Genomic DNA, 12391 nt, shown 5'->3' on the forward strand with positions numbered 1-12391 from the left:
AGCCGTGGAGACTGTTATGCTGCCTGTAACATCGTTCAGCATGACCGGGTAGGTGGTGGGTCAGTGATGGTCTGGGGAGGCATATCCATGGAGGGACGCACAGACCTCTATAGGCTAGACAATGGCACCTTGACTGCCATTACATATCGGGATGAAATCCTTGGACCCATTGTCAGACCCTATGCTGGTGCAGTGGGTCCTGGGTTCCTCCTGGTGCATGACAATGCCTGGCCTCATATGGCGAGAGTATGCAGGCAGTTCATGGAGGATGAAGGAATTGATACCACTGACTGGCCCCCACACTCCCCTGACCTAAATCCAATAGAACACCTCTGGGACATTATGTTTCAGTCCATCTGACGCCTCCAGGTTGCACCTCAGACTGTCCAGGAGCTCAGTGATGCCCTGGTCCAGATCTGGGAGGAGATTCCCCAGGGCACCGTCCGTCGTCTCATTAGGAGTGTGCCCCGACATTTTCAGGCATGCATACAAGCACATGGGGGCCTTACAAACTACTGAGTACGATTTGGAGTTGCTGCAATGAAATTTCGGCAAAATGGACTGGCCTGCCGCATCATTTTTTCACTTTGATTTTCGGGGTGTCTTTGAATTCAGCCCTCTGTAGGTTGATAATTTTCATTTCCATCAAACAATGTGGCATCCTTTCGTTCCTAACACATTACCCAGTCCATATCAGTAGAGATATCCAGCAGGATTTTTTTTCCCATTGAGATCTGATGTGTTTTCAAAGTGTTCCTTTAATTTTTTTGAGCTTTTATATATATATTTTTTTTTTGTTTGGATTGGACTTATACTTTGGCTTTTATTTTGTCATTTATATGTTTTCTATTTCTATTTTTCTTTCGGATACAAGTTGTTACAAGTTGTTTTACTCTTTGATAGACGTTAATTAATATAGGTCATTAGTCCATTCTTGCCATTTTGGAGATCTATATATAAAGTAAATTTATTATTTTATTATCTTTTTTTGTATTCTGGAAAACTGATTCATTTTTATCTGTATCTGTATTTTTCTTTATGTTAACTTATTGTTGACTACTGTGTTTTTCTATAAATATGTTATTGTCTGCATTTGTATATTTGTTTGTTTCTTTACATATATTACTATGATTTATACCTCCTGCTTATATCCATCCATCTCCAGAAGAGATAAAAGGACGTTGAGGGAGACAGGGTGATAGTGTGAGTCCAGCTTTGTGTTTTCACTGTGACTAATGTAATAGTGAATGAAGAGCTAAAAGAATAAGTGACATTTTTACTCTCTGCGAGAAAAATCTGTTTAAGTCTTACCCCAATAATGGGTTTAATATTTGTTTGAAGCATAACAAAGTGGGAGTGAAGACTGGACTACCCATGAAATCCACAATGTACCTAATCCATTACTGGTTTAATAATTATTATAAAACCATAAAATAATTTGATGTTAGCAAATGTTAGTGACTATGATCTATTTCTTATGCAGCTTACATTTGCTTAACTATAGCAAGACCTATTGAGCTATGTCATTCTAATTCTATATTTATGCATTGTGTTATGTAAATATTGTTAAAGAACTTAGTCATTATTCAGCAAAGAGAAGTTATTTGCTCAATGTGGAATGTTACATGAAGGAACCAAGCAGTTTGTAGGATAAAATAATAAGTGCTCCTGGCAGCCTCTTTGAAAAAAGGATGCTAATTGTGAACAATGCAATTTTCATTCCAAATTCGGAAAGACTCTGTATTGAAATAAAGACAGCAGTGCTTCATACTGTCACACACAACAATTTAAATGTGAAAACTGACTAACATTCAATTGTCAAGATCACTTTGAGTGTTTTATTTTAAAAAGATAAAATGCAACCAAAGAAGATTTTTGGGCAATATGGTTATTAAATATTGAATTCATCTGTACACATTAGTTTTTATAAATTCAGTTTAGAAGACTGTACTTTTGTATTCAGTCTTACAAAGAAAAAAAAACTTACGGACACAAACAAGGCCAACATCATTCCTTTCAGTAGCACAACGCCCCACTGAGGTGTTTGAGGATGGACAATCAAAAAGGTTTTTTTCATTTCCTCTGCATTGAATCCTTGTCTCCCAAACTGAACCTCTTCCTTGAACAAACATTCCCGCTCGATATTCTTTTGGAGATCCACATTCCAGTTCCTGGCAGACAACCTCAGCTGCCCTTTGATCAAAGTTGGCCTCACAGATGCTCTTCCAGCTGTAATCTCGTAACACCTCTAGTCTTCCAGAGCAGGAGTTGCTACCACCTATTAAACGTACACCAGTACCTGAAAGAGACACAACATGAGTTTTAATGTGAAAGTATGAGAAATTAGCACACATGGAAGAACAAAATGGGATGCATCCTCACAACACCTACAACATGGTATTAATTGCTGGCAAACTCAGTCAAACTTATTAAATTAAACAGCATGAGGGAGCCGTTTTTCATTTCCAGCTAAATAGATTAAATATTTGACACACTGTGTTTGCTTTCATTACTTATAAGTTTAATTATATATGTTAAATATTGCTATAAATATTTTAGAGTACACAGAATTTGCAATTATAATAATTACAATTGACATATTTCAAATACATTTACAAGACTTTAACTTTTTAAATTAATTTAATTATCTTGTGTTTAGTCATGTAATCACATCATAATCCATCCCAGGCTGGACATTTGCACTGTGGTAATTGCCTGTGGCCAACCATAAACTAAATAAGGAGAAAACAGAAATTTTAGTGATTGGCAAATATGGATATAATGAGGTTATTAAAAATAAACTTGATGCCTTAGGATTAAAAGTCAAGACGGTGGTAAATAATTTAGGGGTAACTGGCTTATTGACTTTGACCTGAATTTAAAATCTCATATTAATCAGACTGCGGTGGGTTGGCACCCTGCCTGGGATTGGTTCCTGCCTTGTGCCCTGTGTTGGCTGGGATTGGCTCCAGCAGACCCCCGTGACCCTGTGTTCGGATTCAGCGGGTTGGAAAATGGATGGATGGATGGATATTAATCAGATTTCCAGGACAGCATTTTTTCAATTAAGAAATATAGCAAAAGTTAGACCTCTTATAACGTTGTAAGATGCTGAGAAATTAGTTCACGCTTTTGTTTTCAGTTGGCTAGATTACTGTCTGAATTACTACGTCCCATTGCAATTGACTCTTATTGCAATGAAATGCTTCCAGAGAATCATTATGAGCCACATTCAGACATTCATACCCAACAAAATGGACCCCTACAGTTTGTATATACACCATACAAGTTGACAGAGGACACAGTTAGCACAACATTACATACATCTCTTACACAATAATTGCTCTGCCCAAATGCTGTTTATTGATTATAGTTCAGCTTTTAACACTGTGATACCAGCTAAGTTCACAAATAAGCTCTCCACCCTAGGAGTGCCACCAACTCTGTGCAACTGGGTCCTGTACTTTTTAACAGGCAGTCCCCAGTCATTCAGATTGGGAAACAATATTTCCAAAAAAATAACTGTAAATACAGGAACTCCACAAGGATGTGTTTCCAGTCTCATGCCATACATGATCTTCACCCATGACTGTGTTGCTTCCCTGCATAAAACCAGCATCATTTATATTGCAGTCAATACCACCATCATTGGACTGATTTCTGGGGGTGAGGAGTCAGTGTACTGAAGGAGGTGGCTGGCCTTGTGAAGTGGTGCCAGAACAGTAATCTCATTCTTAACACCAGTAAAATGAAAGAGATGATTATTGACACACAGAGGGAAAGAGGTCAGCACCCACCACTGTACATTGGAGAGACTGAGGTGGAGAGAGTGGCCACATTTAAATTTCTTGACACTAACATCCCTGAGGACCTCACTTGGAATTACAACATCACAGACCCGACGGTGAAGCCCAGCAGTGTTTGTATTTTCTCAGAAGACGAGAACTGCACAGAATTTATATCCAAACAAATCAGCTTCTTCCTAGAGACAAACACGTCCACAGAGGTTTCTGCAGGAACACTCTAGGAAACTCTAAAGGCCTTCTTAAGAGGCCAGATTATTTCATATCTTTCCCATAGAAATAAATTAGAAACCAAGAAAGTGTCAGAGCTAAGAAATGAAATTACTAGAATAGATGAAGAACAAGCCAGGCGTCCAAGTGAAGCTCTTCACAGGAAAAGGCAGGCCCTGCATACAGAACTTAACATCTTAACAACTAAAGAAACTGAACAACTTATTTATAAGTCTAGACAGCATTACTATGAACACGGAGAAAAAGCTAATAAGCTTTTAGCTCAACAAATTCATAAACAAGAAGTTCACAATGCAATACCAGTAATCACCAACAAGAATGGAGAAGAAATCATCGACCATAATAAAATAATGCACACATTTAGAGATTACTATAAGTCTTTATATTCCACTGAGCCCAAAGAAGACAACACGCAATCTAATGCATTTCTGGATAATTCACAAATACCACAAATAGATGCTTTAAGTGCTGAGGAACTGGATAAACCTCTAACGCTAACAGAACTACTAGACGCTATAAAGTCACTACAAAGCGGGAAATCATCAGGCCCTGATGGTTACCCCGTAGAGTTTTATAAGAAATTCTCCACTCAGCTAGCTCCACTCTTATTGGTAACATTTACAGAAGCTAAAGACCACCAAATACTACCTCAAACATTTCGACAAGCATTAATCACCGTCTTTCCTAAACAAAATAAGGACTTGTTACAATGTGCATCATATAGACCAATTTCACTCCTGAATAATGATGTTAAGATACTCTCAAAAATCCTAGGTAGAAGGATGGAGAAAGTGCTGCCCTCGGTAATATCACAAGATCAAACTGGATTTATTAAAGGCCGACATCTATCTTCAAATCTCCGACGCTTGTTTAATGTTATATATTCACCAGCAAAATCAAACACCTCAGAGATATTACTATCATTAGACGCAGAAAAGGCATTTGACATGATCGAATGGAATTACCTTTTCACTGCATTGGAGAAATTTGGGTTTGGCCCGAATATTTGTGCTTGGATCAAACTACTGTGTACCAGTCCAGAAGCTTCAGTTTGTATTAATAACATTTGCTCAGACTACTTTAAACTAGAACGTGGTACCAGACAAGGATGTCCCTTGTCGCCACTGTTGTTTGCAATCGCTATTGAACCACTGGCGGTTCACTGCCGAAATTCTTATCAGATAAAGGGGATTGTCAGAGAAGGACTGGAACAGAAAATTTCTCTATATGCAGATGATATGGTCTTATATATATCAGACCCAGAAAACACTGTCCCCGCTGTTTTAACAGCACTAACAGAATTTCAAAAGATATCTGGTCTTAGAATTAATCTGAATAAAAGTATACTCTTTCCAGTGAATTCACAAGCATATAATATTAGATTAGACACCCTACCTTTTACCATAGCAGATCAGTTTAAATACCTAGGGGTAAATATCACAAGTAAACATAAAGCTCTTTATCAACAAAATTTTGGCGTCTGTATGGAAAAAATTAAGCAAGACTTGCATAGATGGTCAACCCTTCATCTCACTCTAGCCGGAAGAATTAACATTGTTAAGATGAATATCCTTCCTAAACTTCTCTTTTTATTTCAAAACATTTCAATATATATCAATAAATCGTATTTTAAACAGTTAGATTCAATAATAACCTCATTCATTTGGAACTCAAAACACCCACGTATCCGAAGAGCGACCCTACAAAGACCTCAGGCAGAAGGTGGCATGGCTTTACCTAATTTTCAGTTTCATTACTGGGCAGCAAACATACTAGCCATAAAAACCTGGACACAAATAAATGCACATACACAGGCTTGGTCCGCAATAGAAGTAAAATCCTGTAGTACTTCTTTATATTCCCTGCTCTGCTCTCCAATAAATGAAAGTTATCGCAAATATACTAACAACCCAATTGTGCTTTACTCACTCAGAATATGGAACCAAATTAGGAAGCATTTTAAGATGGAAAATCTTTTATCAGTGGCACCTCTGCAAGAGAACCACCTCTTTCAACCTTCGCAAGTATATCCAGTTTTTAATACCTGGAAAAGTTTTGGGATTAAAATGCTCAGAGATCTTTATATAGACAACATATTTACATCTTTTGAACAATTACGTTCAAAATTTAACCTCCCAGCTACACATTTCTTTTACTATCTTCAAATTAGAAATTTTGTTAAACAGAAATTGCCCGATTTCCCCCACCTTGCACCCTCCACAATGCTGGAAAAAATACTGCTCAATTCCGAGGAAACAAACACTATTTCCGCAATATATAAAATCTTATTAGAGTCCCTACCTTTCAAAGATCCAAGAGGACATTGGGAAGAAGATCTCTTAATCAATATATCAGAAAAGGAGTGGAAGGTAGCAAAGCAGAGAATTCACTCGAGTTCTATATGCGCAAAGCATAGAATTATTCAACTAAAAATTATATATCAAGCTCATCTGTCTCGCTTAAAACTGTCCAAAATGTTTCCAGGCCAGGATCCAACCTGCGAGCGCTGCAACCAAGCTCCTGCCTCACTGGGTCATATGTTCTGGGCCTGCACCAAACTAACATCATTTTGGACAAAAATTTTTAAGTGCCTCTCAGACAGCCTTAGTATCACAATCCCTCCTAACCCACTAACAGCTGTGTTTGGTGTCCTTCCAGATGGACTGGAATTGGAGAAGGACAAGCAAACGGTGATTGCATTCACTACAATCTTGGCACGCAGACTTATTTTGTTAAATTGGAAGAATCCTAATTCTCCTCTTATAAGTCAGTGGGAAACCGATGTTTTATATTATTTGAAATTGGAAAAAATCAAATTTTCAGTTAGAGGAGCTGTACAAAATTTTTTCAAAACATGGCAGGATTTAATCAATATTATTTTAGAATAAGAGAAATAACTATTATTGCATTTAACTCCCTTCTCCATCTCTTATTTATATAGATATTTACTTCTCCCCTTCTTTTGTCTAATGTTGCCTTATTAAAAAGCTTAAAGAAATTTTCCTTTAGCTAAGCTCTCCTTCTCAGGGGTGGGGTTTGATTTGTTTTCAAATTTGTTGGGTTATAAATTGATCTGTTTGTATGGAATGATTACAATGAAAATTAATAAAATAAAAATATTAATACTAAAAAAAATTTTTAAAAAAAGAAGGCTGGGGAAATTTGGCATGCCAAGCACTATCCACCACAACTTCTACAGACACACGATTGAGAGTATCCTCATCTATTCCATCACAGTCTGGTTTGAGAACAGTGCAGCATGAGATTACAAGGTTCTACAGCTGGTGGTAAATTTGGTGCAAAATATCACTGGAACAGAACTCCCTGCACTAGAGGACATCTATAATGTGAGAGTTCTCAGAAGGGCCCATAAAATTAATAAGGACACAACCCACCCACAACATGAACTGTTCCTACTGCTACCATCAGGGAGATGCTATAAGAGCATAGCAGGTAGAAGATCAAGGCTAAAAGATAATTTTCTCCCTTATGCCATCATGCTTGTAAATAAAATCCATTCATTTGTCCTCCCTTCTGCACTGCAGGCTAGCTCGTGCCTGAATAATGGAAGGTCTTCTTGAGACCATACACCTGCAGAGCTTACATTGAATCATTTATTTATCTACATGTGCACTTTTACTTCTGTTTATTTTTTACATTTTTTTCTTTTTTTTTGAGCATTTGGTGTTTTTGTTTATTGTTGTGTATTCTTGTCTGTGATGTGTATTGTTGTTTATTGCTGGAGGACTCGCAGAGTAACATTTTCATTGCACTGAATATGCATGACAATAAAGTTGAAGTTAAATGAGATGGAAATGTATAGTTTGATGGTGATAACTGGGCTGACAAGTGGGAAGGGGAAAAGATCAGGCCAGAGGGGAAACAAGTTACATTTCCCACCATAGTCACTTTGGCTTCCAGAAGTACCAGGCCAGTGATGAAATATATGTGAATAAGTAGATGATGGGATACAGTGGCACTGTCCAGGCCTTGAGTATGGTTAGAGACTTCTCCCAAGAAAAACTGTTAGACATGAGCAGAACAAAGAATATCTTGATGGCTGCTATGGGCACTTACACTGGAGTCATAAAAGATATCCTTAAACTGAGCCACATAAAGTAGAACAGTGAAATCCCTTTCTGACTTTATACAAGTCTATGGCACCCCAGAGAAAATTAATTTCAATTAAGGTTCTCATTTAACTGGACAGGAGGTTCAGAGGTGCTGGGGAGGGAAGTATTAAGTGGGTCTTGCACATGCCTTAATCATTGACAGGCTGCACGGCTAGTGAAAAGCATGAATGATTTGGTAAAACAGCTGATAAAAACTCATTTACAACACGTGAAGGGGTGGCTGAAGAAGTTATAGGCAGTACTGTTTAATTTGAATGTGACACATGTCTCAATTTATTCCGTCCAGAATTGATCCAAAAACAACTTTATTTACAGCCTTAGTGTGAAGTAAACAAGAATAGAGTCACCCTGAAAAAAGAACACAATTTCGTGTTATAAAAATTAGGTCATTGTTAACTCCACATGGAGAAAGACCATTAAGTTTGGGATGCATGCTGCACAAAGAGGTAAGCATTCAGGCCTGAAGGAGATCATCCTCATCATCATCTGTATCCTTACTTTGTCTCATACAGGATATTAGAATAATTAGAACATAAGTATATTTCAATAATCTATTTTAAAATATATTTCCTACTATTTTCTATTACTGGTTTTAATTTTGCTTTATTGCATTAGGAAATACATATTGTTTGGTTGAGCTAAATTATAGTGTTAAGGGTTAAGCTGTACTTGTTTGGTGCTATAAGGCAGCTGTCTACATCCCGCTATAAAGCAGCGATACTGAAGTCTCATTTTGCTTAAGGCAGCCGTCAACATGTGACTTAAGCTGTACATGTGGGGTATTACTGTATAAGGCAGCTGTCCACATGCAGATAAAACTGTACATGTACAGTGCTGTAAAGCAGTGATACTGAAGTCTCATTTTGCTTAAAGCAACTGTACATGTCTGGGTTAAGTTGTACTTATGGGGTGCTATAAGGCAGCTGTCTACATGCCGCTATAAAACAGCAATACTGAAGTGTCATTTTGCTTAAGGCACCCGTCAACGTGTGAGTTAAGCTGTACTTGTGGGGTGCAATAAAGCAGATGTAGATAGCATTCATACACACACCCTAGTCTGCTATAAAATGTAGCGTCGGTGAATGAAATCACAAACAAATTAACTCCCATGATAATATATCTTATAAACAAGCAGATATGATATAGTGGTGCAATGGTTAGCGAAGTTTTGAGATATTTCTCTGTCTGTATCTCTCACTGTTTTTTTTATTTTGCTTTTTATGATTTTGGTCTCACATCCAATATCATGTCATTGTAAACTTGTACTCAGATGATTGAGTTTAGATGTATGCAAAAGTGTCCTCTGCAATGGGCCCTGGCTGTTTCCTGTGTAAAATCTGATACTGTCAGGATGAGCTGTAGCCTCAGAGATCATGAACTTTTTTAAGTGGTTTTGATATGGATGGATATATGTAGACAAACAGAAGAGCAGTAGATGATATTGACAAAACTGTATCCTCATATATTGTCCTACACCAACAATAAAAGTTGTGCTGCAGCCATGTAATCTGGCATCCAGTGAACCCTCAGTACATGTGAGTGTGACAGAATAATCAGTAGTTTAGACGTAAAATTTGTGTTCCATGTTTTAGAATACATAGGCAGCATATGGAGAGACTGAAATAACGTTTGGAGAGCGAGCCAAGATTATGTGCAGAATTTCTCTCTTTGCCAGTATAAGCCTCACAAATGTTATAAAGCCACAAACCTAAGGTGAAGGTCCTTGATGAACAGCTTGTATACTGTACTTGACAAAAAGGAACTATAAGAGTAGCTTAACTTTACTCCGCGCTTCTTTTTTCTGTAGTATTTGGAATATTATGGAATACATGACTGTTTTGCAACAGTTTTGATGGAACTGTAGAAAATAATACTTAAGAACAGCGTAACAGTTCTCAAACTTTCAGTCTGCAAACTGCTATCTTTAGGTTTCTTTGGGTCTTTTGAGCTCAGGTTTCCACTACAAGTTGCTGTAAAAGAAAATGGACTTTTACTATACATCTCAATATGTGCTTTATCAGTAAGCAGTGTGCCAGATAAAATATTTGAGAAATGTGATTTCCAGGAGAGTGGCATACATTTACAGCTAGTGTCTGACTTCTACATTGATACAATATCACTATTCAAAAATTTAGCATATCTTCTAGATTATAAAACTTAAAATTGCTTTTGCACTATACAAAAATGATTGTCTAGTTTTAACAAACTTATTGTCACTAGGTGTGCATTTTTCATTCAAGCTGCAGGCTACTGTATAAGGCAGATGATCTAAGAATTACAAAGACAACACTTAGGTAAAGTCAAGGTTACCATAAAAACACTGATTAGAAGCCACTAAATGCATGACTTGACTGACAAGTTGGCATGCTGAAAAAGAAAAAACATGTGGAGCACTTATGTATTGTTAGTAAATGTACATGAAGATTTAAATGGCAGTCTAAAAACACCTAAGTAAGAACTTTGATAAAATAATATTGTTTTTATATATCAAACTATTGAATTCACTGGGGGCGGCATGGTGGCGCAGTGGGTAGCACTGCTGCCTCGCAGTTAGGAGACCCGGGTTCGCTTCCTCCCACAGTCCAAAGTCATGCAGGTTAGGTGCATTGGTGATTCTAAATTGTCCCTAATGTGTGTGTGCATGCGCCCTGCAGTGGGCTGGCGCCCTGCCCGGGGTTTGTTTCCTGCTTTGCGCCCTGTACTGGATGGATGAATTCACTGGAGATAGTAAAATGTTAGATTTATTTTATGTAATTATGCAATAAAGGACATTTAGGTAATTATGATTTTTAACAGACTAATCACTATAAGTAATATTTGTGTATGATAATAAACTGGAAGATAATGCTCCCAGCAGCTTGCTAGCTGTTTCACAAAAGATGGTCTAAAATCTGAGTTCTTTTTTTATTGAAATCCACCATGCCATCCCGCATCTGCAACTTTCTCTAAACAGAGCCATCTGAATGCAGCTGAAGAGTTCAAATTGTGGACTGTTGTTCTGAAGAAGTGGTGCCTTCCTGGAGCGTAACAGCTGTCAATTTACTGATGTTAAGTAAACATTAAAAGTTAAGCTAAGTGCTGTTTTTCTCTAATAGTTGAGTGGTTTGTTCTTTGCCACTGTTATATGGGGCATGAGTATTCGAAACAGCTTGGTTAGACTGCAGTGCCAACATTCTCTGCCTGCCCTGTAACTTCCATCTAGTCTTTTCAAATAGTTTGCTGAGAAAATGAGAAACAGCAACTGGTAAATGTTATTAGTAAAAAACAGAAGACACGTAAGGTTTTCAGTACAGAAGCTAAAACAATCAGGTTTCAAAAACTAGAGGGCTAAATCGCTACTGTACTCAACCAAGTATAGTCAGGAGTCATGAACAGCAGCACAATAATTAAACCAGAGCCAAAAAAATAAGACTGACAGTCAAATGGAGATGTGGAAACCAATGAGTGTGTACCAGAAAATCAGAACCTAAAGCAGTAAACCAACATTTTTTCACATTTCAAACCTGTACTCCTGGACAAAGGACTGATGGTGCTGCACTGGAATTTATAACTGAATTTATTTTATGACGCGAAATGTGGTACCACCTAGAAGGTAATCCCTTACAACCTTGCTGTGCTTCTAGTGACCCATTAGCTACCCACTAAAACTGTATAACAGTGAGACAAAATTAAGAATTAATGAAAAAAAAAACAATTCAATCTTTCACAAACTGAACATGAAGCTTGTAACCACAGTCTTTGAAATATTAAAGTCTCACAAACAGAAAAAATGTATTTATATCACAAAATTGTACTAACAAGACTTTCAGGGACTGTGTGCATGTCTCCAGCAAAATGTGGAGGTCTGATCAATCGGCTGACGTGATGCAAGATGAGCCATCTGAACGCTACAAGACAATTTTCTCCATCGGCTAAGTTCACTTTGCTATTTAATGTTAGTTAGATTCTTATCATGGACGCACTATTTTACCGTTTATTAGTGCATGATAATTGGTGGTCAAGAGGGTTTTCCATGTTCAACCCAATGTTGTATTTTTCTTCCAGTGATATTTTAACTTGTCATTGAATTAATGTCAGGGTAACTGAAATGTTGTACTTAATAACTTAATATGTCGTGCAAACATGCAGAGGAGCTGAGCACAGAGCATTACACTTTTTTATTTAATGAGAAATGAAAGATTTCTTCCAAATTATGTATTAGCTCACTGAACTCCACTTAAGCTA

General features: G+C 37.3%; 1 protein-coding gene across 1 annotated transcript in view; it reads right to left on the minus strand.

Annotated features, from left to right (window-relative positions):
* LOC114642265 (deleted in malignant brain tumors 1 protein-like) overlaps window positions 1-12391 on the minus strand; it is a 136701-nt gene that overhangs the window by 20679 nt on the left and 103631 nt on the right. Inside the window, 1 exon segment of the mRNA XM_051935175.1 lies at window positions 1988-2299. Within this exon segment, the coding sequence (XP_051791135.1) occupies window positions 1988-2299 (312 nt within the window).

Source organism: Erpetoichthys calabaricus, chromosome 1 (assembly GCF_900747795.2).
Source record: "Erpetoichthys calabaricus chromosome 1, fErpCal1.3, whole genome shotgun sequence".
Lineage (NCBI taxonomy): Eukaryota > Metazoa > Chordata > Cladistia > Polypteriformes > Polypteridae > Erpetoichthys > Erpetoichthys calabaricus.